This window comes from Mirounga angustirostris, unplaced genomic scaffold (assembly GCF_029215605.1).
Source record: "Mirounga angustirostris isolate CCGP_5_RB_7025 unplaced genomic scaffold, mMirAng1.0.hap1 SCAF_8, whole genome shotgun sequence".
NCBI classification, from domain to species: Eukaryota; Metazoa; Chordata; class Mammalia; order Carnivora; family Phocidae; genus Mirounga; species Mirounga angustirostris.
In genome coordinates, this window is record NW_026991716.1 from 129,377,072 (window position 1) to 129,401,130 (window position 24,059).

Sequence of the window (24,059 nt, forward strand, 5' to 3'; positions counted from 1 at the left end):
GTTTATAGCCACTAACTGAATAAGCAAGTGATCATTTTCCTCCTTACTCTGCTCCTTCTCCAGGATTTCGCAAATCAGTATATGATATCAGCATCTCAACCATTACCCAACATCTTTCCTCCAAAGCTAGTTAGTTAGGTATATATTACCTATTAAATGTAACTCAAATCCTTCTACTTTTCTTCATCCTTAGTGTCATTGCTGAAGACCAGGTTGTGTTTACCTGGGCCATTACAGCAACTTCCAATCTTGCTCTCTTCCAGTCCAGTCTCTCCAGTGTAACCAGAGTAAATTCTAAAGTATATCTGGTCATCTCGCTCCTAGCTTAAAATGTTTGCCTCATTCATTTCAGAAAATGGAATCATCAAAACAGATAAAGTATTTGAAGTAATGCTGGCCACAGACCGTTCCCATTATGCAAAATGTAATCCTTATATGGATTCTCCACAATCAATAGGTAAGGTCTGGATTTCTGAAAATGTCACATTTTTACTCATTTACTGTATAATTTTTGTTAAATAAAAATGGACGGGGACACAGATATTTATTATTACCTTGCTAGTTTGAATTTTATGCCTCAGTTAAGTGTCATAATTCCAAACATAGCCATTTCAATAAAATGATGTTATGTATTAAGTACCTTTTCTATTTTTTCAAAGTGTGTATAATATATATGAAGAATATTTTAAACATTTTTCTTAAAACATACTTTTAATGAAAATTTAAGTTTAAACTGAGTGCTTAGCTTTCTTTAGGCCCTTAATGTTGACTAAAGTTGTTTTTCATATTAACATCAGTTTTTTAAATCAATATTAAAGGAAATAAGTGTAATTAAGTGGTTACTGACTTCTCTGCTTCACTTGCCCTGAATTTTTTGGTTTGTGCTTGGTTTTAGAAAGTTCGGTATTTAACTCCTTCTCCTGAAGCAGGTTTTACTGAACTGCTGAGCCTTGGCAGTGGGCGCCTTTGAGGCTTAGAAGGGCCACAGGATTCTGTCAGCCAGCTGCCATGCTTTCTTCTTTTGAAGCACTATAACAGTCAGCAGAGAAGATCCTGGGGAGCTTCTGAACCCCGAAGGCACCTGCTACCACCGCTCAGTGAAAATTGCTTCAGATGCAGAAGCAGGTAAATAAGTTTTGAGAAAGCAACACTGGAAGAAAAAACTTGAAAGCTTAAAAACTAAGAAAAGATTGTGAATTACCATCAGGCGATAGTATAAAGAGTAAACTGAGGTAGTTTTTTAGTCTCTTAAGCTACTTTGATTGCCAGTTGCTCAATAAGTTGCCAGAAATAGGACGCAATTTAATTTTCAGAAATTTTGCATACCTATTATATATGGAAGTTTATTTTCTTTTTATAAACCTGGAGAGAAAACAAGTCATAAACTTACAAACTCAACTTCTTGAGTTTGTAAGCTAACTATATGGGAGAAGAAATTTTTAGAAATAGTGGGAGTGTTGTACTAGATGAGCATATTAGCCTTTGGCATGATGTATTTTCTCATTATAACTGCTACTTGACAGTACTCTAAAATGCAAAATAAAAGTTTTATTTTCTTGAGATCATAAAAACGAGAAATATTATTATGAAAAAGAATTTGTGGATGTTAGGAAAGGAGTTACATGGAGTATCTGGTACGTTTTTGCAGCTGAATGTGTCAGTAGTTCTCTTCTTCTTTTGCAGGTTTCCAAGCAACAATCAGTGCTCCACACATGGTAAGTTAACGTTGGTCATTTGGGTATAAATGGATCACATTTTTCCTCTAAGATCATTTTCTTTAGTAAAAAAGGTTTAAAAAAAGTTGAACTTTTAATTAGATCAATTTTATCATCTGTGAGTTTTGTAGATTGGTAATGAACCTCTTATTCTTAATACATGATATATAGAGAGAAGTCTTCTTGGTAGAAACTGTCATTAAAGTTTTTGTTGGTTGTCATTAATATCTAATCATGTAAAAATTGGATATAAAAGGTTATTTAGTGATGAGCAAATTAAGGAAGAGAATATTTTTTTTTTTAAGATTTTATTTATTTATTAGAGTAAGAGAGAGCACAAGCAGGGGGAGTGGCAGACAGAGAGAGAGAAGCAGGCTTCCCGCTGAGCAGGGAGCCCGATGCGGGGCTTGATCCCAGGACCCTGGGATCATGGCCTGAGCCGAAGGCAGACGCTTAACCGACTGAGCCACCCAGGTGCCCCAAGGAAGAGAATATTTTATTTTATTTTATTTTTTTAAGGATTTTATTTATTTTTATTTATTTGACAGAGACAGTGAGAGAGAGAGCACAAGCAGGGGGAGTGACAGACAGAGGCAGAGGGAGAAGCAGGCTCTCCACTGAGCAAGGAGCCTGATGTGGGGCCTCGATCCCAGGACCCTGGGATCATGGCCTGAGCCGAAGGCAGACGCTTAACTGACTGAGCCACCCAGGCGCCCCAGGAAGAGAATATTTTAAATAATATAATGGATATATTGTAGAAATCTCAAGTTGAATATTATTTCTTTTATTTCATATCTTATTTGGAAAAATCATTAGGGATTGGTCAAATATAGCAGCTGTGAAGCTGTATAACTGAGAAGGACCTATTTTAAGTTATCTAGCACTTTTAATCTGTTGGGAATTTTCTTGGGTTTTAAATGTCAGTTATTTGAATGAGTACTCTGTTGGCTTTTGGGGAGAAGAACAATAGCTTTTCTGATTCTCTGAAAGTATTTGGGATTGGAGAAGCTCTTATTTAAATGTAAAGCCTTCTTTATATTAAAATAAATTTACATATATTTATGATGAACTGTTACACTATATGAAAATATAGGAAAATTATTATTTATAAACATTAAATAGAAATGACTTGGGGCACCTGGGTGGTTCAGTCGTTAAGCATCTTCCTTTGGCTCAGGTCATGATCCCAGGGTCCTGGGATCGAGCCCTGCATCGGGCTCCCTGCTTAGCGGGAAGCCTGCTTCTCCCTCTCCCACTGCCCCTGCTTGTGTTCCCACTCTTGCTGTCTCTCTCTGTCAAATAAATAAATAAAATCTTAAAAAAAAAAGACTTTATTTTTTAATTTTTAAATTTATTTTCAAAAGATTTATTTATTTTAGAGTGAGAGAACACAAGCTGGGGGAGGGGCGGGGGGGCAGACTCCCCACTGAGTGTGGAGACTGATGTGGGGCTTGATCTCATGACCCTAAGATCATGACATGAGCTGAAATCAAGAGTCACATCCTTACCAACTGAACCACCCAGGTGCCCCTAGAAATGACTTTTTAAAACATGACAAAAGATGAGCCATTAAAAAACACGATATATTTTGCAACATAAAAATTTTGGATTTCTGCAGAGAAAAAAATGTTATAAGCAAAATTAAAAGGAGAAAAACTGAGGGAAATATTTAGAATACATACAACAATCTAGGTCAAATTTCCATATACAAATGTGGGTTTGTATCCTATAAATTAAGAAATGAAAGACTGGTGAACCCAAAAGAATATAGTTAAAGTACCAGAATGATAGTTAATAGAAAAAGAAGTAGAGATGACATTAGCACTTAAACAAATGAAAAGATGTCATTTTCATTTATATTTATATAGTTAGTAAATTACACATTAACATTGTAGTGAAGTACCGTTTTTCACCTATCAGATTGTCAGAGGTGAAAAAGTTTAATACTTTGTATTGGAAAGGGGGAAACAGTTACATACTTTTTTGTTGAGAGTAAATTGATAGTGTTGGAAGGCAACTTGGCAAATTTATAAAATGTGAGATAAATATACCTTACATTCTTCAGTTTTATTTCAAGATATTTATCCTATGGTACATTTTTGTAGGTACAAAATGACTAAAGATGTTCATTGTTACATGATTTATAATAGCAAAAAGACGTGATCACTGATAGTCCACTAATAGTGGATGGTTAATAATTATAGTTTGTCCATACAGTGAGTTACTGTGAAGCTGTTAAATGGGGAATTTCTGTAAGTACCAATATAGCAAGATGTTCAGGAAACATTAAGTATAAAAGCAGAGTACAGAAGAGTATTTAGAGTATTCTGCAATATACAAAAATCAAATCTGCATGTATACACACATATGTCTTCCTCTAGGCATGAAAACTAAAAATGATTTCTTCTAAGGTCAGAAGTAGATGATTGGAGGGATGGGAATGAAAGTGAGATCTGCTTTTCACTCTGTACCCTTTACATGTTACCAATTTCTTTCTGTTTTCTTCTCTCTCTCTTTTTTTAAAGTTTATTTATTTAAGTAATCTCTATAGCCAATGTGGGGCTTGAACTCCCAACCCCAAAATCAAGAGCTGCATGCTTCTCCGACTGAGCCAGCCAGATGCCCCCTTCTTTGTTTTTTTTAACCATGGAATAGGAATGTTTTGTTTTTTTTTTTAAATATTTACTTCTTTTATTTATTTATTTTTAAAGATTTATTTGAGAGAGCACGCAAGCTAGCACAAGCCAGGGGAGAGGCAGAGGGAGAGTGAGAAGCAGACTCCCCACTGAGCAGGGAGCCAGATGTGGGGCTCAATCCATGGACCCTGGGATTATGACCTGAGCCAAAGGCAGACACTTAACTGACTGAGCCACCCAGGCACCCAAAAAGGATGCATTTTTATTTTTTTTTAAAGATTTTTTCTTTATTTATTTGACAGAGAGAGTCACAGCGAGAGAGGGAACACAAGCAGGGGGAGTGGGAGAGGGAGAAGCAGGCTTCCTGCGTAGCAGGGAGCCTGATGCAGGGCTTGATCCTACGACCCTGGGATCATGACCTGAGCCCGAAGGCAGACGCTTAACTACTGAGCCACCCAGGCGCCCCAAGGATGCATTTTTAATCACTTATATATCTTTACCTCTGTCTCTTAATAAGGAAAATGTGTGTATTTATGTGTACGTATATAGTCACACAGTACATCTATATGTATGCTTGTATGTACAAACAGTAATAATACAGTGTCCTTTGATGCTTGCTGAACCAGGATGTGAGTTGAATAAAATAGTATTAATCGGGGGCGCCTGGGTGGCTCAGTTGGTTAAGCAACTGCCTTCGGCTCAGGTCATGATCCTGGAGTCCCTGGATCGAGTCCCGCATCGGGCTCCCTGCTCAGCAGGGAGCCTGCTTCTCCCTCTGACCCTCCCCCCTCTCATGTGTTCTCTCTCTCTCAAATAAATAAATAAAATCTTTAAAAAAAAATAGTATTAATCGTATTATACAGACAAGAATTTGTGATTTAGTATCATTTATTGCATAGATCTTAGAAGTATTAAAAGAGAAACAAAGTGAGGAGCAAAGATAAATGACATCTCTGTTTAATGAACTTTAAAGTCACAGACTTGCTTGGAAGTATCTATAATCCTGGAATATTTTCCAAAGTCTTAATTGAAAATGTGATATATGCATTGGGTAAGAGATTAAAAGCAACCTGTTAAAACGGCATCCTGGTAGCCGTGAGTACACATAGTATACAGATATTGAATCCTAAAAAACATTTCTCACTAAATGAGACTAGAGCTCCTTGGAGAAGTGACTGAATATTAGAAAGTGAGGAAGTACTCAAAGGTTGATGGGGTGATGTTGGAAGGACATATGAGCAGGTTTGAAGAGATTCCCAGAGGCCAAATTGTAGACAATTTGAAAATTGAAAAATGATAGATAATCAAGGTAATGGATTGTAACACTGTGAATTAAGAAACAAAAATCCAGGGTGCCTGGGTGGCTCAGTTGGTTAAGCGACTGCCTTCGGCTCAGGTCATGATCCCATGATCAAGTCCCACATTGGGCTCCCCTGCTCTGCGGGGAGCCTGCTTCTCCTTCTCCCTCTGCCTGCCACTCCCCCTGCTTATGCTCTCTCTCTCTCTGTCAATAAATAAGTAAAATCTTAAAAAAAAAAAAAAAAAGAAAAGGAAACAAAATCCATGAGTTCATAGAAATTTTAAAAAAAAGCAAGACGGAAAAAAATGAAAAACCGGAAGAATGCCAATTAATACATTTGGAGGGAATAATAGAACTTTGTAAAAAAATCACTATTTTGTAATCATCAATATGATTAAATTGGGCAGAGATCATCAATTAATCTAAAACAGTTTAGAGAAAGGTTATTGAGGAACAAAAATGTTCATGTAGTCTCAAATTCTTACTCTACATATTACTTATTAATTACTAAGAGAAAATTATGCCTTTAAAATAGAGTGATCTAGTCGTTACCATATTTACTGAGTGGTTGAGCTTGGCAAGTCCAGAGGTAAGGTGACCCAACATTATGTGCTTCCTGATGTGATGCAACGGGAGGTGCCTAGCAAGCCTCGTGTGCTGTTCTTGCTAACTCTTGGATCTGAGTCTAACCTTGAGGAAATTCACACATCTAGAATATGGGGAATTATGTGGGACAGCCAGACAGGACTCCTTAAAGGAGTCAGTGTTCTGAAGAATAGAGAAGTGGTAGGTAGAGGAGAATTGAGGGGAGAATATTTTATATTGACAAATGCAGTGCATGAACCTTGAATGGATTAGGGAAAAAACAGCTGTAAAGGACATTTTGGGGACAGTTGAAATTTGAGTATGATGTGTATGTTAGATGATACTAAATTGATTATTTTCTTGAGTGTGTTAATGGTGATGTGGTTGCAAAGGGAGATGTCCTAGTTTTTTAGCAGATTCATGCTGAAGTATTTTGGGGTGAAGTATCGTGATGTCTACAGCCTATTTTCAGATGGTTTGGTAAAACATTTGGCACAATATATAAAGTCGGTGACTGTATGTAAGGAAAAAAAGGGTATTCAATGTATTTGTGGGTTTAAAATTTTTTATAATTATAAAAAAGAACTTTTAAAAAACATAGTTTGAGGATTTAGAGATAAACATGGGCTATCTAGAAAAATATTAGCTAGGGTGATAAAAGCATAAAAAAAAGCTAATAATTGTGATTGAAGGCCTTGACATTTTAAATCTGAATGGGACTTTAATAATAACTCAGCATACTCCCCTTTTAAAAAAACTAAATCTTATGCAAACATAGTACTGAAAAAAATATTCCTGAGGTTTTTTTGGAATTAAGATGGTACAGTACTGCCTGTAGATTGGGGATTGGTACCTTAAAGAAGTCCTTCTTGTCCTTTCATTTCTGGATCCGGAAATCCAGATATTGCAGAAGTTATTTTGTTTCTTTGATTACTTCCCTATTCTTCTAGTCCCATGCTTGTTACCTTATTAGTAGAAATTATTAAACCTCGTAACTGATTGTTGTAAGAGTCTGATGAAAGCTACTTTTGATGTTTAATCCAGAACTCTCTTTCATGGCATGAATGTTTTTCACTCTTTAGGCAAGAGCCTCTTTTGTAAAGCAATCCATATGAAAAATTGATAAAGGTAGTTCTCTATTACTCATTTCCCAAAACACACCCATCCCTCAGTGTGTATTTGTGTGTTATCCCTAATGGGCTTTTGTGGAACCTTAATGACTTTCTGGAACACTGAAAACCCTTGGATTGTGTGTGGTTTTATCTATTAAAGGCCTTTTTTACATTAGTTGTGGAATAGTAGCCTTAGCTTTTTCTTTAACTTTTTAATATGGAAAGTTTCCAACACCACATATACAAATAGGATAATATAATGAACCCTCATGTAGCCATCATCACCTTTAATAATTACCCACAATTTGTTAATCTTGTTTTATCTTTGTCTCCCTCTTACTGAACTATTTAAAAACAAATCTCAAACATAATATTATTCACCCCTAAATATTTAAGTATAAAATCTGATGACTTTAAAAACATGACTACAATACTATATCATACCTAACAGTGTTCATTAGTATGTTATTACCTTACACATAGTCTGTACTCAGACTGGACCATGTGTTTCAAAAAAATTGTTTTATGGTTGATTTGCTTAAATCAGGATCCAAACAAGGTCCAGACATTGCATCTTTTTAGTCTTTTTCAGTCTTTTTAGTACCTTTTAATTTTAAAAGACCTCTTTCTTTTTTTAAATACCACTTATTTATTGACAAAACTCATCCATTTGGGGGCGCTTGGGTGGCGCAGTCGAGTGTCCCAACTCTTGGTTTCAGCTCAGGTCCTGATCTCAGGGTTGTGAGATTGAGCCCTGCGTCGGGCTCCACATTCAATGCAGAGTCTGCTTAAGTTTCTCTTTCCCTCTCCCTCTGCCCCTCCCCTCTGCTCTTTCCCTCCCTCTCCCTCCCTCTCTCAAATAAATAAGTTCTTAAAAAAAACCCAAACAAACCCTATCCATTTGTCCTGTAGAACTTCCCATATTCTAAATTTGGTTAATTGTTTCCTAGTGGTATTTAACTTATTCCCCCCACCCCGACACACACATCTTCCCCCCCCTTTTCCTATTCAAGAACACTGCCTAATGATTTTTTTTGTTCCATCACATCAGGGGTACATGAAATCTGATCATCCACTTTTAGTGATTGGAATACATAGTCTTTTCAATAACTTTTTTTAAAGATTTTATTTATCCATTTGAAAGAGAGCGAGCGAGAGCAGGGGGAGGAACGGAGGGAGAGGGACAAGCAGACTCCATGCTGAGTGTGGAGCCTGACGTGGGCCTCAATCCCAGGACCCTGAGATCATGACTTGAGCTGAATCCAAGAATTGGACACTTAACCAACTGCACCATATAAAACCCAATAATATTATACACGCTTGGTAAGGTACACAAATCTTAAGTGTATAGCTTAATGAATGTTCACATATGTATACGTGTAGCCACCACCTAGATGAAGATCAGAACGTTTCCTATGTTCTAGCAGGCTCTCTCATGCCAGTTTCTTAGCCTTTACCCTCTGTGTAACCAGTATTTTGGCTTTGGTCACCTAAATTAGTTTTCTAAATAGGGAGTTTCCATCCTGTCCTCCATTTTGAACATTACCTGTTTCTGATGCTTAAAAATTTTTTTTTTCTTTTTAAAGATTTTATTTATTCTAGAGAGAGAATTGGGGGGAGGGACAAACAGACTCCATGCTGAGCATGGAACCCCATGTGGGGCCGATCCCATGACCCTGAGATCATGACCTGAGTCAAAACCTAGAGTCGGACATTTAACAGACTGAGCCACCCAGGCGCCCCTCAGATGATTTTTTTTTTTAAGATTTTATTTATTTATTTGAGAGAGAGAGAATGAGATAGAGAGGGAGCATCAGAGGGGAGAGGGGAGGAGGGAGAAGCAGACTCCCTGCTGAGCAAGGAGCCCATGTGGGACTCAATCCTGGGACTCCAGGATCATGAACTGAGCTGAAGGCAGTCACTTAACCAACTGAACCACCCAGGTGCCCCCCTCTGATGATTTTTAATAATGAACATAGCAGGCATTTAAGGACAGCTTTTGAGATAACATTTATTAGTTCTAATCACATATTTTGGAAAAGCAAGGAAATGTAAGTTTATAAAGAGGAGGGAGTAGAAAAGGCTTTATTTCTTGGTTTGGTCCATAGTGTATCCAATATGATTTTATTTGATTAAAAATTTATATATACTGTAAACATAAAACTATATATCCTTTGACCCCCCCCAATTCTACTTCTAGGAATTTATCCTATAGGTACACTTTATAAGATTTTTTTAAAAGATTTTACTTATTTATTTATGTGAGAGAGAGAGAGCATTAGTGGGGGAAGGGGCAGAGGGAGAGAATATCCAAGCAGACTCCTGCTGAGTGCGGAGCTGGGTGCGGGACTCGATCTAATGACCCATGAGATCAGGACCTGAGCCAAAACCAAGTCAGATGCTTAACTGACTGAGCTACCCAAGTGCCCCACTTTATAAGATTTTTATAAAGATTATTATATTATCCTACACATATACTTTTTAAGATTATTTCATATCTTCTGTTATAGAAGATTGGAGCTAACTTAAAAATCCCTCATTAGGGATTTTTTGGGGGGGGAATTTTTGTTATTATAATATACATATAAGAATATACTTCTCAGCCATAAAAAGGAATGAACAGGCTATTTATTTATTTATTTTTTAAAGATTTTATTTATTTATTTGACAGAGACAGCGAGAGAGGGAACACAAGCAGGGGAGCGGGAGAGGGAGAAGCAGGCTTCCTGCCGAGCAGGGAGCCCGATGTGGGGCTCGATCCCAGAACCCTGGGATCATGACCTGAGCCGAAGGCAGTTGCTTAACAACTGAGCCACCCAGGCGCCCCAATGAACAGGCTATTTAAGTATGGATAAGAAAGGTTCTTCAAGGGGTGCCTGGGTGGCTCAGTCGTTAAGCGTCTGCCTTCGGCTCAGGTCATGATCCCAGGGTCCTGGGATCGAGCCAGGCATCGGGCTCCCTGCTCCGCAGGGGGTCTGCTTCTCCTCTCCCACTCCCCCTACTTGCGTTCCCTCTCTCACTGTGTCTCTCTCTGTTAAAAAAAAATCTTAAAAAAAAGAGAAAAGTTCTTCAAGATATAATAAATGAAAAAATAGATATGTATTTGCTTCTATATGCATAGAATGGGTATGTTTGAAAAGAATCACAAGAAACTGACAACATAGATTGCCTTTAGGGAGTGAAATTGGTTGGGGATGTGGAAGGTTATGGACAGGGGTGGGGTGGAGACTTCACTGTACATCCTTTTGTAGCTTTTGACTTTGAATTAATTAAAATTAAAAAATTCACACACTGGGGATCTAAAATTACTAAAACATTTTATATAAATGTAAGAATTCAGTCTAAAAATTTTCTTACATAATTCTGTAAATGTAAGTATATAATATGTTGTGTTTTCATTATCTTGGTAGATGACAATTGTAGAAAAATTGGTAGGAAGTTGGCAACTTTATTTGTATGCCAGGGTATATGTACTTTATAGAGTCTTGAAAAAAAATGAATATTTGCTTTGTTTTCTTTTGGCAGCATGCATACGCACTAGAACTTCTATTTGATCAATTGCATGAAGGAGCTAAAGCTCTCGACGTAGGATCTGGAAGTGGAATCCTTACTGCATGTTTTGCACGTATGGTAAGAGCTTTCTTTTTCATTCCGTTCCAGCAGCAGCATATTATATATTTGGCTGTATGTTTTTTTACTAGCAGTTTTTGAGTTTTTTTTTTTTTTTAATTCTAATATAGCAGTTGGAATATGTATCACTTAGGTTTTTTTGTTGTTGCAAATAACAGAAGATTCGGTCCAAATTGGCAGAGTAAAAGGGAATTTATTTGGTTTATATAATGGAAAAGTCTAAAGTATATCTGGCTTTTTGTGTGGCTGGATTCAAAAGAAGATCAGACGTTGTTATTGACAGTGGGTTTCTCTTTGGTTTGTGGTTTTGTTTTGCTTTCCTTCAAATGTTGGCTTCAGTCAGGCTCTTCCTTTGTGATCGCAAGATGGCAACCAGTAGCTTCCAGACTGCATTCTTTCAAATTCGCAGTTGGCAGAAAATGATATAGAGAATCTGATTTCCAAACACTCCTCCAGGGTTATTAGAAATATATAATGTATATATATATTATATATATATAATATAATTTTTATATTAAGAAAAGTACTCTTAGAAAAATGCCTGTTTATTACACTTCAGGTTTTATCACCAGAGGCTTATCTTGGTTCGTGACTGTCCAGAGTCTGGCTGGAGGCCTACTCAGGCACTTTGAGTAAAGGTTTATCTGTGCTCAGATAATCAATCAATTTGATTATTATGAAAAATCTTGTCCCTGAGGGCCAGATAGGAAGGTTCTGGTCTAGTTAGGTTAGGATTCATGGATGATGCATCTTGGACTAGAATCCATTTAACTTGCTGTATATATGTAAGTGGCAGACCACTAGCATGTAAGCTCCAGGGAGGCGGGAATTTTATTTAATTTTTTTTTTCCTTTGATGTATCCTAAGCATCCACAACAGTGCTTGTTAAATAATAAGGACTCAGGTATTTCTTTTCAGTTGTTTTACTTCTTTTGTAGAAGTTAAGCCCTCCCTAATGGAATGTCAGGATGTTTTTTTTTTAAGATTTTATTTATTTGAGAGAGAAGTGTGCGCTAGAAAGAAAGAACACGAGATAGAGAGAGAGAGCGAGCATGAGCAGGGGGAGGGGCAGAGAGAGGAAGACTTTGGACCCTGGGATCATGACCTGAGCCAAAGGCAGACACTTAACCAACTGAGCCACCCACACACCCTAGGATTTTTTTTTTTAAGTTTAGACACAGTATTTACTTAATAACATGTTCTTGATATTTGACATATTTATGGTTTTAGAGAAAAATACACTTATTAAAAGTTATTAGATTTCTGAATTATCTTTTTAAAAGTAGTGTTAATGTCCTTCACATACTTACCATGTGCTAGTCAGTGTTCTAAGTGTTTTTCGTGTATTCTTTTATTTAATTCTCACATCATTTATGAGGTACGTACCCTTTTCCTCATCATTTTACAGTTGAGGAACCCAATTCATAGAATAACTTGCCAAGGTTGTACAGTTGTAAGTAAGTGATGAAGGTTAGATGTGAACCTGGCTTCAGAGTCTTTATTTTGCTAAATTTATTTTACAATTAATATTTATACTTGGGGCCTTTTTATACTTTTATGTATTTTATATTTTCCACATATGGCAGTAGAATCGGGTGTAGAAATCCCTATAGAATTTTTTATGTAACATTTTAATGTTTAAAGTCACACTTCTAGGTGGAATTTAAATTAAAAATGATTGTACCAACTACCATTTAATATTAAGTGCAGTTTAAGTATTTAATATTAATTTATTAAACATTTTTTATTATTAAGTATTTAATATTAATATTAAGCATTTAATATTAGTTAATTATTAGTTAAGCAGTTAAGTCTTATTTCAGGGTTTGGGGTTTAAAAATTAGAAATTGAAGAAAAAGGATTTTTTTTTTAGTATTGCAAGTTTTTGTAATTCTAGCTTCTTAATTCCTGAAACGTAATTATCCATTTGAGGGTTGTAGCTGAAAAAGTTGTATTTGGTAAATATTTTATAGTAAACTGAATAACAATCTAATTGGAGGCTTGAGCTGTTTGTCTTCATTTCACATTGCAAAATATGACTTTAGGTGAGGAAACACTTTAATGCACTTCAGAAAGACAAATTTAGGCCAGTGAGCTATTGAATTATTCCCTTATTTCCAGGTTGGCTCTAGTGGAAAAGTCATAGGAATTGACCACATTAAAGAGCTAGTAGATGACTCAATAAATAATGTCAAAAAGGACGATCCAGTGCTTTTGTCTTCAGGGAGAGTGCAACTGGTTGGTGAGTATCAGAAAACTTCAAAAATTTCCTCTTTGGAGAATTTTTATTTTCAGAAGATCCCATGCAAGCTAAATAATACTCAAGCTAATTTTTGCTTTTTTTTTTTAAACATTCACCTTTAAGTACTAGGTAAGGAAAACAGTTACTGTAAAATGTTATGCTGGTTCTACCTTGACTATGGTGGTCATATGACTGTTAACTATTTCAGAAAATGCTCATGTTGTAAATTCTTTCTTCATTACTTTTGAAGAATTAATAGTAAAGTAGCAAGTGTCCGTTATGAAAAATTTAAAGTGCAGAAATGTGTAAGATAAAAAAGAAACCCCTCCTTTTCTGTCTTAAGTTTTCTAGACATATAAATTATACATATGAATAAATATACATATATACACAATTTTTTTTAATTGACTCATATATTCTGTCGTTTAGTTTGCTTTTTTCAGCAGTATAGAGTGAACATATTTCCGTGTGAGCACACTGTACTATTATGAGAAGTAACAAACATTAAAACATGCATAAAGCATAAATGTGAAGCTTAGCAAAAATACCTGCTTCATCATCACACTGATTGATAGAAAGGGAACAACACTGGTAGCTTGGATGTCTGCTTGCTTTTCCCTCCTCAGAACTCTTTCCCTTCTCCTTAGTCCTGACCAACATCATTACTTTTATGCATTTACTACTTAGCTGCACTTCCATAAACGATGCTCAATTTAATTTTGAACTTTAGATAAAGAGAATCATACAGTATATATTCTGTGATGATTTATTTCTTTCATTCAATATTATGTTTGTAAGAGTCACCCATCTTTTATATATAGTTAATTTTTATTGCTTGCTGTATAACATTGTACTGTAAGGACATTACCAAAATTTGTTTATTCTACTGTAGATGGATATTTTGGGTTGTTTCTAATTTGGGGATGTTCACAATGCTGCTGTGAACATATGTGTACAAAGGTCCAAATGCATATATACACTCATCATACAAGCATTCATTTATGTAGAGTATTATTACAGGTTCATAGGATAACCATAGATATCCAAAACTTTTTAAAAGTGATTGAACCAATTTACATTCCCATCAGCAATGTATCAGTGTTCTTAGTGCTCTATGCCTTATCAACACTTGCTATTGTTAGATTTTTCTTTTTACCCACTTAGTGTATAGCAGTAAGTCTTTGTAATTTTAATTTTGTATTTTCCTCCTAACTGATAAGGTCGAACACTGTTTCATATGTTTGACCATTTGGATGTCTTCGTTTGTGAAATGTCTTGTTCAGATAGTGAGTTGTTTATATTTTTCTTTGATATGTAGGACCTCTATAGATTAGCCTTTTGTCTATTTATACATATTAGAAATCTTTTCTCCCGCTCTTTGGCATGCTTTTTCACTTATATTGGTGCTTTCTTGATTAATAGAAATGCTTAATTTAATTTTTTTTTTTAATTTTATTTATTTTTTTACTTGAGAGAGAGAGAGAGAGAGAGAGAGAGCACGAGCGGGGGGAGGGGCAGAGGGAGAAGCAGACTCACCAATGAGCAGGGAGCCCGATGCGGGGCTCCATCCCAGGACTCTGGAATCATGACTTGAGCTGAAGGCAGATGCTTAATCGGCTGAGCCACCTAGGCACCCCAACAGAAATACTTAATTTTATCTATCTATTTATTTATTTATTTTAAAAGATTTTATTTATTTATTTGACACTGAGAGAGAGAGAGTACAAGCAGGGGAAATAGCAGGCAGAGGGAGAGGGAGAAGCAGGCTCCTACTGAGCAAGGAGCCTGATACACTGATCGAGCAAGGGCTCGATCCCAGGACCCTGGGATCATGACCAGAGTCGAAGGCAGTCGCTTAACCAACTGAGCCACCCAGGTGCCCCAGAAATACTTAATTTTAATGTGTCAGACTTAGTAGCTTTTTCCAGTGTTTTCTGTGTCCTTTTTTTTTTTTTAATTTATTTATTTCTTCTAGAGAGAGAGCACAAGTGGGAGGGGCAGAAGGAGAGGGAGACAGAATCTGAAGCAGACTCCTCTTGAGTGCAGAGCCCAATGCAGGGCCCCACCTCATGACCCCAAGATCACGACCCTAAGATCATGACCTGACCTGAAACTGAGTCGGATGCTCAACTGACTATGCCACCCAGGCTCCCCTTCTTCTGTATCTTCTTTAAGACTACTTTAAAATTGGGATGCCTGGGTGGCTCAGTTGGTTAAGTGTCTGACTTCGGCTCAGGTCACGATCTCCAGGTCCTGGGATCGAGTTCCTCATCGGGCTCCCTGCTCAGCAGGAAACCTGCTTCTCCCTCTGCCTGCCGCTACCCCTGTTTGTGTGCTTTCTCTCTTTCTGACAAGAAATGAATAAAAATCTTAAAAAAAAAAAAAGACTACTCTAAAATCATGAAGATATATCCCTGTGTTATTTCTCAAAAGCATTATTTTAGCTTTTCACATTTAGATCTTTGATCTGACATTGATTCTTGTGTATGTAAGAGATAGATTCAAGTGTGTATATTTTTTCCATAGGAATATCCAGTTGTCACAGCATCATTTATTAAAAGTCTCTCTTTGCTCTGCTTTAAACCTCCTATAATTCTTCACACTGGGTAGTTCTATCTGAGCAGATTTTTAAAGTATAATTTTTTTTCTTTCAGTGGGAGATGGAAGAATGGGATATGCCGAAGAAGCCCCTTATGATGCTATTCACGTAGGAGCTGCAGCCCCAGTTGTACCGCAGGCAGTGAGTTGGGGTTTTTCCCTGTGTTTTTGTGCTTTAGTCAACTAAAGCTGTAAAAGATTTATAGAGAAATGACTTCTGGATGATCAAAACATAATTAGACTTTTATGTCATGCATTTTAATTACACTTAGTAGGCAATTTTTTTTCATATAAATGAGTTATATAAATGACTTGGAAAATTACGAATAGTTCATGGCTGTCTTATTTGAAACTGCATTTGATCCATCTAAGAACTCATACGCCAGTAGAATTAGAAAAATCTGTCTGGAGTTCATGATCTGATAATCACTTCGTGTTTTATTAAATACCAGAATGTGCAAGATTGCTAAGTGCATGGGTGAGACCAAGGAGATATTTGTCATACATTTTATGTATGACATATCACAAAGCTTATATTCTGGAAGAAACGTGTCATACACATAACAGGGAAATTAATGCTATGATAGCATGTCATCAGCATATAATTTATATTGAAGGGAAAAGAAAACATGTACTACTGTAAGAGTTCAAGGGAGGGAGAGAACTTTATGTGGAACAGTTAAAGAGACTACATATAGGAATGGAATTGGAACTGAATCTGAAAGAATAGTAGGGTTTGCATAGTTGCAACGAGATGGAAGGATATTCCAGTATTGTATAGTACATAATCAAGGAAATATTTAAGTACAAAATTGGTTTTTTGTTTTTAAAAAAAAATTTAGAGAGAGAGCATGACAAGTGGGGGGAGGGGCAGAGGGAGAAACTCAAGCAGACTCTGAGCTGAGTGCAGAGCCCTACTTGGGGCTTGATCCCAAGACCCTGAGATCATGACCTGAGCCAAAATCAAGAGTTGAATGCTTAACTGACTAAGTCACCCAGGTGCCCCCAATACTGGTTTTCTATTTCAGTAAGACTGATGAGCTTCTGTCAGCCCTTAATAATCCTTGGTTAAGTTCACTGAGATGTTAGGTTTCTATGGTGTCTGAGTTTTCCACAGTCTGGACTAGATGACTAGGGGCTGAGAGTGACACTTCTGCCCAGTTTCAGCCACTCCCCAGTCTGGAAGGGTTCTGTTTTGTATGTTTAGATCAGCTAATGAGAGGCTGAAAGTTAGGGAACTTGTTCTGGTCATTGACTTCCTGTTTATTGACTGAATGACTTTGAGAAAATTACTTATTTTCTCTGGCGCTGTTACCTGTTTTTGTTGTTGTTGTTTGTTTTTTCAAACTAAACCAGTGGTTTTAACACATTTTAATTGAAGGGTTGATATGTTGTAGAGGGGATGCCTAACTGGCTCAGTAAAGCATGCACATCTTGATCTTGGGGTCATGAGTTTGAACCCCATGTGTGGAGTAGAGTTTACTTCAAATTAAAAACATATATGCAGGTGCCTGGGTGGCTCAGTCATTAAGCGTCTGCCTTTGGCTCAGGTCATGATCCCGGGGTCCTGGGATCGAGCCCCACATCGGACTCCTGCTCAGCGGGAAGCCTGCTTCTCCCTCTCCCACTCCCCCTGCTTGTGTTCCCTCTCTCGCCGTCTCTCTCTGTCAAATAAATAAATAAAATCTTTAAAAAAATAAAAAATAAAAACATATATGCTGTAGAAAGATGTACAAGTCATAAATGAATAGCTCAATGAAAGTTCACATATAGACACATGATCCGTAGGTTTTTAACTTTTTTTTTTTAATGCAGCCTAGTAGGAACAATTAAAATGTGAAATAGAACTGTGTTTAAATGAAGGGGCTGGGGTGCAGGGCTTATCTTCCCCCACTAAGTCTCTGAGATGATCTTGAAGGGAATTTCTGGCTTTAGCTCAGTATGAATTTAAAAATTATTTATTTTAGAGAGAGAAAGAGCATGCACACAGGGGGTGGGGCAGAGGGAGAGGGAAAGAAGCAGACTCCCCACTGACCCCGCTGACCTGCTGAGCACAGAGCCCAACACAGGGCTCGATCTCACGACTCTGAGATCACAACCTGAGCTGAAATCAGACGCCTAACTGACTGGGCTACCCAGGCATCCCTAGCTCAGTATGAATTTACATGTGACTGAAGAGAGGGGCCTTCCAGTTTTAAGATAACAGAAAAGATGTTTATGCCTCCTTTTGTATATTACCCCCAAACAACTAGAAAAGCAGGAAACAGAAACACAAACTCCATATTTCTTTATCTTGGAGATTGTACCTGTGCTCCTGAACCCTGTGGTATATGTAGATGGAAAGTGGATGGAGTAATAACTGACTGCGGAGGGCGGAGGAAGTTGAACCAAAGAGCCTGCAGAGGGGATCATTGCAGAAGCAGTTTGCTTGGCACAACTTGGAAAGGGCTTAGAAATCAGAGGCATGAGGATCTCGGAAGTCAGAGATGAAACATGGGTCTGACAAGAGGAGCTGATGCTTGAAATTCTGTATGAGGAACAATTAGTGCTAAGCCTTAGGCAAGAAAATTTCCCAGAACCGAAGGACATGATTCTATAGTTTGAAAAGATCTATTGAGTGCCCATTATGACGAATTTTTTCTAAAAAGAGAGGGAAAAAAAAAAACATATCACCATAAAATTGTAGAGTATTAGGGATAAAGAGAAGATTCTAGAAGCTTCCAGAACAACAAATCATAATCTGTTAAGGATTGGTTATCAGAAAGGCATCAGACTGCAGAATAGCAGCATTAGAATCAACAAGTCAGAGTAACAAACCCTCACAGTTCTGAACTGAAAATGATTTCCAACCTTGAATTCTGTACCCACACATATTGTCAAGTATGTAAAATAGTTTTAGACTTGCAAATTTTAGTCTCTCTCTTTTAAAATACTCCATGCACTGTTTCACAGAATACTTCTAGAGGAATTGCTTTAATGTCAAAAAATGAGGGAGGAGAGAGATGGTAGGAAAAACCAGAAAAAGGAAGCCCTGAGATCTAGGCAGGTAGAACAGCTGGTTCAGGAGAGAGATGATGAGAGTCCCCATTGTTACCAGGGAACTCCCCTGACGAGAGCTGTGCAGCGGGCCTGGGGATTAAGCAGTCCAGATTTGGGGCAGGAGGAGGAAGGCACTCGAAGGGAGTCTACCAAACAACAACAACAGAACACTAATTAGATAGGTTTGACTGAAGATCTTATTGAGAAGTTGTTGGAGGGTACAAATATTTAGAAAACAGTTACAAAGAAAATGAAGTGAATGAAAAAAAAAAAGAGCTTAAGGTTCTTTTTTTGTTTATTTTTTATTTTTATTTTTTTAAATTAAGAATCTCTACGTGCAATGTGGGGCTCGAACTCAACAGCTCTAAGATCAAGAGTTGTGCTCTTTTTTTTTTTTTAATTTTTATTTTATTTTTATTTTTTATTTTTTTAAAGATTTTATTCATTTGACAGAGAGACAGCGAGAGAGGGAACACAAGCAGAGGGAGTGGGAGAGGGAGAAGCAGGCTTGCTGCCGAGCAGGGAGCCCAATTTGGGGCTCGATCCCAGGACCCTGGGATCATGACCTGAGCCGAAGGCAGACAATTAACGACTGAGCCACCCAGGCGCCCCAAGAGTCGTGCTCTTCTAACTGAGCCAGCCAGGTGCCCTGAAAGAGCTTCAGTTTCTAAGTGCAGGATAAACAACTGTTGTATAAGAAAGGAAACGAGCATTGGCTACCTCTTGGCTCAGCTGCAAATGATGTTTACAGTCATAACTGAAAATGGTTTTAAAAAATTATGATATTGGTTGGATTGAGGAAGAGGGGAAGGGAGCAGAGTAAGAGAGCTCAGGCCTCATCTAGCATATAATTTGAAATAAGAATGTAAAGACTCTACAGCATGGTCACTGTAGTTAACAACACTGTATTATATATTTGACAGTTGCTGAGTGAGTAGGTCTTAAAAGTGCTCTTCATCACAAAGAAAAAATTGTAACTATGTGTGGTGATGGATGTTAATTAAACTTATTGTGGTAATCGTTTTGCAGTATATACATATTATCAAACCCTTATGTTGTACACCTAAAACTAATACAATGTTATATGTCAATTATATTTTAATAAAAAGCATAAAAGACATGCTTTAGAAATAATCACTACCAAAAAAGTAAATACTAGTAGACGACACAGCTAAGAGCACTTAAAATATTTAAAATGACTGGATTTAGGGAGCAAGATTGGAGTAGGGGCAAGTCTGCTTCATTTTATCATAAACCTTGACATTTAGAGAAACAACTCAAAGAATACTTGCAAGAATTACTTGAATAAAGATTAAAGTGGGAAAAATTAGATAGGCTTGCTGACAACTGAAATTTTGAGGATGCACTTTTCTGGGATAATCTATCCAAAGTAAAGTTTCTCCCTTACAGTTTTAGATTAGTAGTCGTTGGTCAGGCCGCATTCAAATGGTAACATGTGACCTAAAAGTTTTCTGACTGGAAGGGCTTTCACTGAGTAGTCTTGGTTTTTCATTGACAAGGGTGTCTTACATTCTAATGCTGCAGAACTCCAGCCCTGTCTTCCTTTGTCATGGTGTGAGCAATCCTAAAATCAGTCATAAAACCGAGGTTCCCTTATTTTTTTGGCTCAGTGATGCTCTAAATTCTACAATGACAGGGTAGGGACTCCTTACTGATTTTCTGCACTCCCCTGCTCCCTTCTCTGTTCCAAACCACACAGATTTAAAATGGTATACAGGCATTGAAATGTTCTGCTTTGCCTTTGGTCTTCCCAAGAGGATAGCTCTACATTCTGTGGTTCCGTTCATTTTGAGCCCTGCAGTTGTACCATGTACTATGTTAGGTGCCCAGCGCACAAAGATGAATAAGATCACAGTCCCTCTCATCAAAGAACTTGTAGTTTAGTAGAGGAGGTCGATCAGTAAATGGTTAAGTGGTGATTGAGTAATAAGTTTAACAATCAAAGTATGTATCTACTAAATAAAGTGCATTTCTGCTTTCTGCGCACGGACACTGGAAAGTTGTGGTGATGTAAAATGACTCTTAATATAAAATCTGTAACTTGGTGTGTATGTCTTTTTCTTTTTCTTCTTAGCTGATAGACCAGTTAAAGCCTGGTGGGAGACTGATATTGCCAGTTGGTCCCGCAGGTGGAAACCAGATGTTGGAGCAGTATGACAAGCTGCAGGACGGCAGTGTCAAGATGAAACCCCTGATGGGAGTGATATACGTGCCTTTAACAGATAGAGAGAAGCAGTGGTCCAGGTGGAAGTGATTTTACCTTCTGCTCTTTCTTCTTCCACACATGCAAGGTGAAGGGTGTGGATTCTAAGACATTAGACCACAAGAGCTGCTTTTTTTGGTTGTCACCTTGATGCTTCTCCATTTTAACATCAGAAATTCACTACATTAAAAATCTAGAAAAATTTTGCATGAGTCTGCCCTTCTTTTGGTTTAACTCATATCTTTGGGAAAGGGGGGTGAGACTTGGTTGGCACAAAGGTGGTTTTTTTTTTTTCCTTCCTTTTTTTTAAAAGAGGCTTTTAGCCACAGTTCAGAACTTTTTAAGGATACTTATTACCAGCCATTGTTTTTCTGTATTCACAAATCATTTTTGTAGCTGCTTTATGGTCATGGAAAGAAAGACTTTGGTCCGACGAGAAGGGGCCATCCTTTCTGCCCCGTTCACACCCTGTGTGTACCATTGTTACAAAGAGAAAGAAGGGAAAAGATGCTCTTGTCCCAGTTTTCAAAGGTGTCAGAATCCCAGAGAAGGCATTTTCCCGCTCAGCTTGCTTGCTTTCAGTCAGGTTCATTGACGTTCTAACAACCTGGGCCAAATAAACTTCTCACCAGTCTCACCAGAACTGGCCAGCCCTTTTTTTTTTTTTTTTAAGATTTTTTTTTTTTTTTTTTTTTTATTCATGAGAGACAGAGCGAGAGAGAGAGGCAGAGGGAGAAGCAGGCTCCCTGCTGAGCAGGGAGCCCGATGCGGGGCTCGATCCCAGGACCCTGGGATCAGGACCTGAGCCAAAGGCAGACGCTTAACGACTGAGCCACCCAGGCACCCCTTTGGGGACTCTCTTAATCCTCCATACTGACCTCCATTTTTATTTTTTTTATTTTTTTATTTTTTAAAGATTTTATTTATTTATTCATGAGAGAGAGAGAGAGGCAGAGAGAGAAGCAGGCTCCCCACGGAGCAGGGAGCCCGATGCGGGACTCGATCCCGGGACCCCGGGGTCGTGACCTGAGCCGAAGGCAGACGCTCAACCGTCTGAGCCACCCGGGCGCCCCTGGCCCCCCATTTTGAAGCCACCCTCAGTTCCCGGGGAGGGGAGTGGATTCAGTGAGCTCAGAGCGAGTGCAATGCCCAGGTCTCACAAACCCACCCAAAGGGCCAGCAGCATGCAGCATAATCCTCAGTACAGCATGGCTCGTTATAACGCCTCCTTGTGTTTTATGTCTCAGCATAATCCGAGTATTGTGCCTGAAGCCAGGGTTTCTCTTCTCCCTCTCTCCTCCTCCCTTTCCCTCCCCGTGTCCTTCGGTGGGAAGGAGTGAGATCAGTAAGAATGACACTAGCTAAGACTACTTAAAATTAAATGTCAAAATAAGAAAGACTTTCAAGTTTCCTTGTTTTAGAATCTCTTTTTACTTGACAGAGGTACTTATTTTAAGATAATTTTTTTTTTAGTAAGTAAAATGGTGATTATACGTTTAATAGACCTCTTAATTTTGTTTTTTTGGAAGGAGGAAAGATACCATGTGAATGAATGTTTAATTGCAAAAATGGTAACAAATTTCAGTTTTTCTTTTTATTCTGATTGTCCATTTCTGAGATATGTTATTAGGAATTGCTTTATTCTTCACTTAATATGGACATAGCTATTTTCTTTGAGTTCTAACCTGGAGCACGGCCACTTAAAAAAAAAAAATTACAAAGCTATGAGTCCTGTCAGTTAAAATCATATAGTTCTTAACAACTAATTACAACCTTCCTTGATTTTGCTTCTAGTATGGTTATGTTGTTATATAATTGTATAGTTGCTATTGTATAAAAGGGGCAAACATACACTGAACTTACCGAAATTTGGTATCAAGTAAGAGTTCAGATTTTCATTAGTGAGTTTCAAACTTTTCTTTTTATATACAGTAAATATTAGTATTGAACATTCCACTGTAGTTTGATGATGAAGCAATTACAAAAAGGTATTTTGTTTTTATAACCAGAGGTGGATTTAGCATGAAGCAAACGAAACTTAAGCCTCAGGGCCTTCACATGCTTGGGGGCCTTCCTGGCCTTACACCTAATATTATAGGCAGTCTTGTTTTTAGTCCTCTTTTTTTTCCCTTCATGAAGAGGTTCTCCCCCTTCCCAGGTCATACAAGCTCTATGTTTCCACAACACCTATATTCACCCCTTATAAAACTAAATTATTTGTATTAAATTTAGAATAATTTTTAAATTTATGGACAAGTGATTTACCAAATATATTTAGTCATTTACCAAATATTTAAATATATATACTTGTTTTTCTTTTTGGTTTTCAACTTTTTAAAAGATTGGGCAATTTCACTGGAAACTTTTCTCTAGTTGTACCAGGAGGACTTCCTAATTCTTTTTGTTGTCAATTTTCTGTTTGTTCAAACACATTTTCCTACATCCAAAGATGTAGTGGGTCTTTTTTGTTTTAAGTAAGCTCTATGCCCAGTGTGGGGCTTGGACTCATGACCCTGAGATCAAGAGTTGCATGTTCTACCAGCTGAGCCATCCAGGTGCCCCCAGAGATAGTTACTTAATTGTAAATCTTTAAGTTTAAAGAATATAGGTTTAAAGAATGTAAAGGTGAAACAAAATCTGGAAACAAAATTGGAAAAAACAACTGCCACATTAAATTTTTTTTGTACTGAAAGAAATTACCAGAAAATAGGATGTTTGAAAACAACAGTTAACTTAAAAATCTAAAGAGACCATTAATCTGCTATTTCTATTTGTATTCTTAGACTCTCAGTCAGGGTCCAGAACAGAAAGTATGCTCAGCTAGGATTTTAAAGTGATTTTAGTGAAAGGACTGTTCAAAGAAATATGGGAACGGTTATGGAAATCCGGAAAAGATGTTGACATACCCAGGTACCAGGGTCCTACCATGATAGGCCATAAGGGGAGGAAACAGTTTTACTGGAACCCACTGAGAGCAG

At 37.5% G+C, this 24,059-nt stretch overlaps 1 protein-coding gene across 3 annotated transcripts in view; it reads left to right on the forward strand.

Moving 5' to 3' along the window:
* The window catches only part of PCMT1 (protein-L-isoaspartate (D-aspartate) O-methyltransferase), a 43,770-nt gene that overhangs the window by 14,203 nt on the left and 5,508 nt on the right, over positions 1-24,059 (forward strand). For 2 of the 3 annotated variants that reach the window (XM_064598216.1, XM_045865737.2), the window contains exons 2-7: positions 353-457; positions 1,684-1,715; positions 10,874-10,978; positions 13,100-13,220; positions 15,875-15,960; positions 20,953-21,122. In XM_064598216.1, the coding sequence (XP_064454286.1) occupies positions 353-457; positions 1,684-1,715; positions 10,874-10,978; positions 13,100-13,220; positions 15,875-15,960; positions 20,953-21,122 (619 nt within the window). Of the gene's footprint in view, positions 1-352; positions 458-1,683; positions 1,716-10,873; positions 10,979-13,099; positions 13,221-15,874; positions 15,961-20,952; positions 21,170-24,059 lie in introns of all 3 variants that reach the window. The other variant, XM_045865738.3, reaches the window with a different exon arrangement.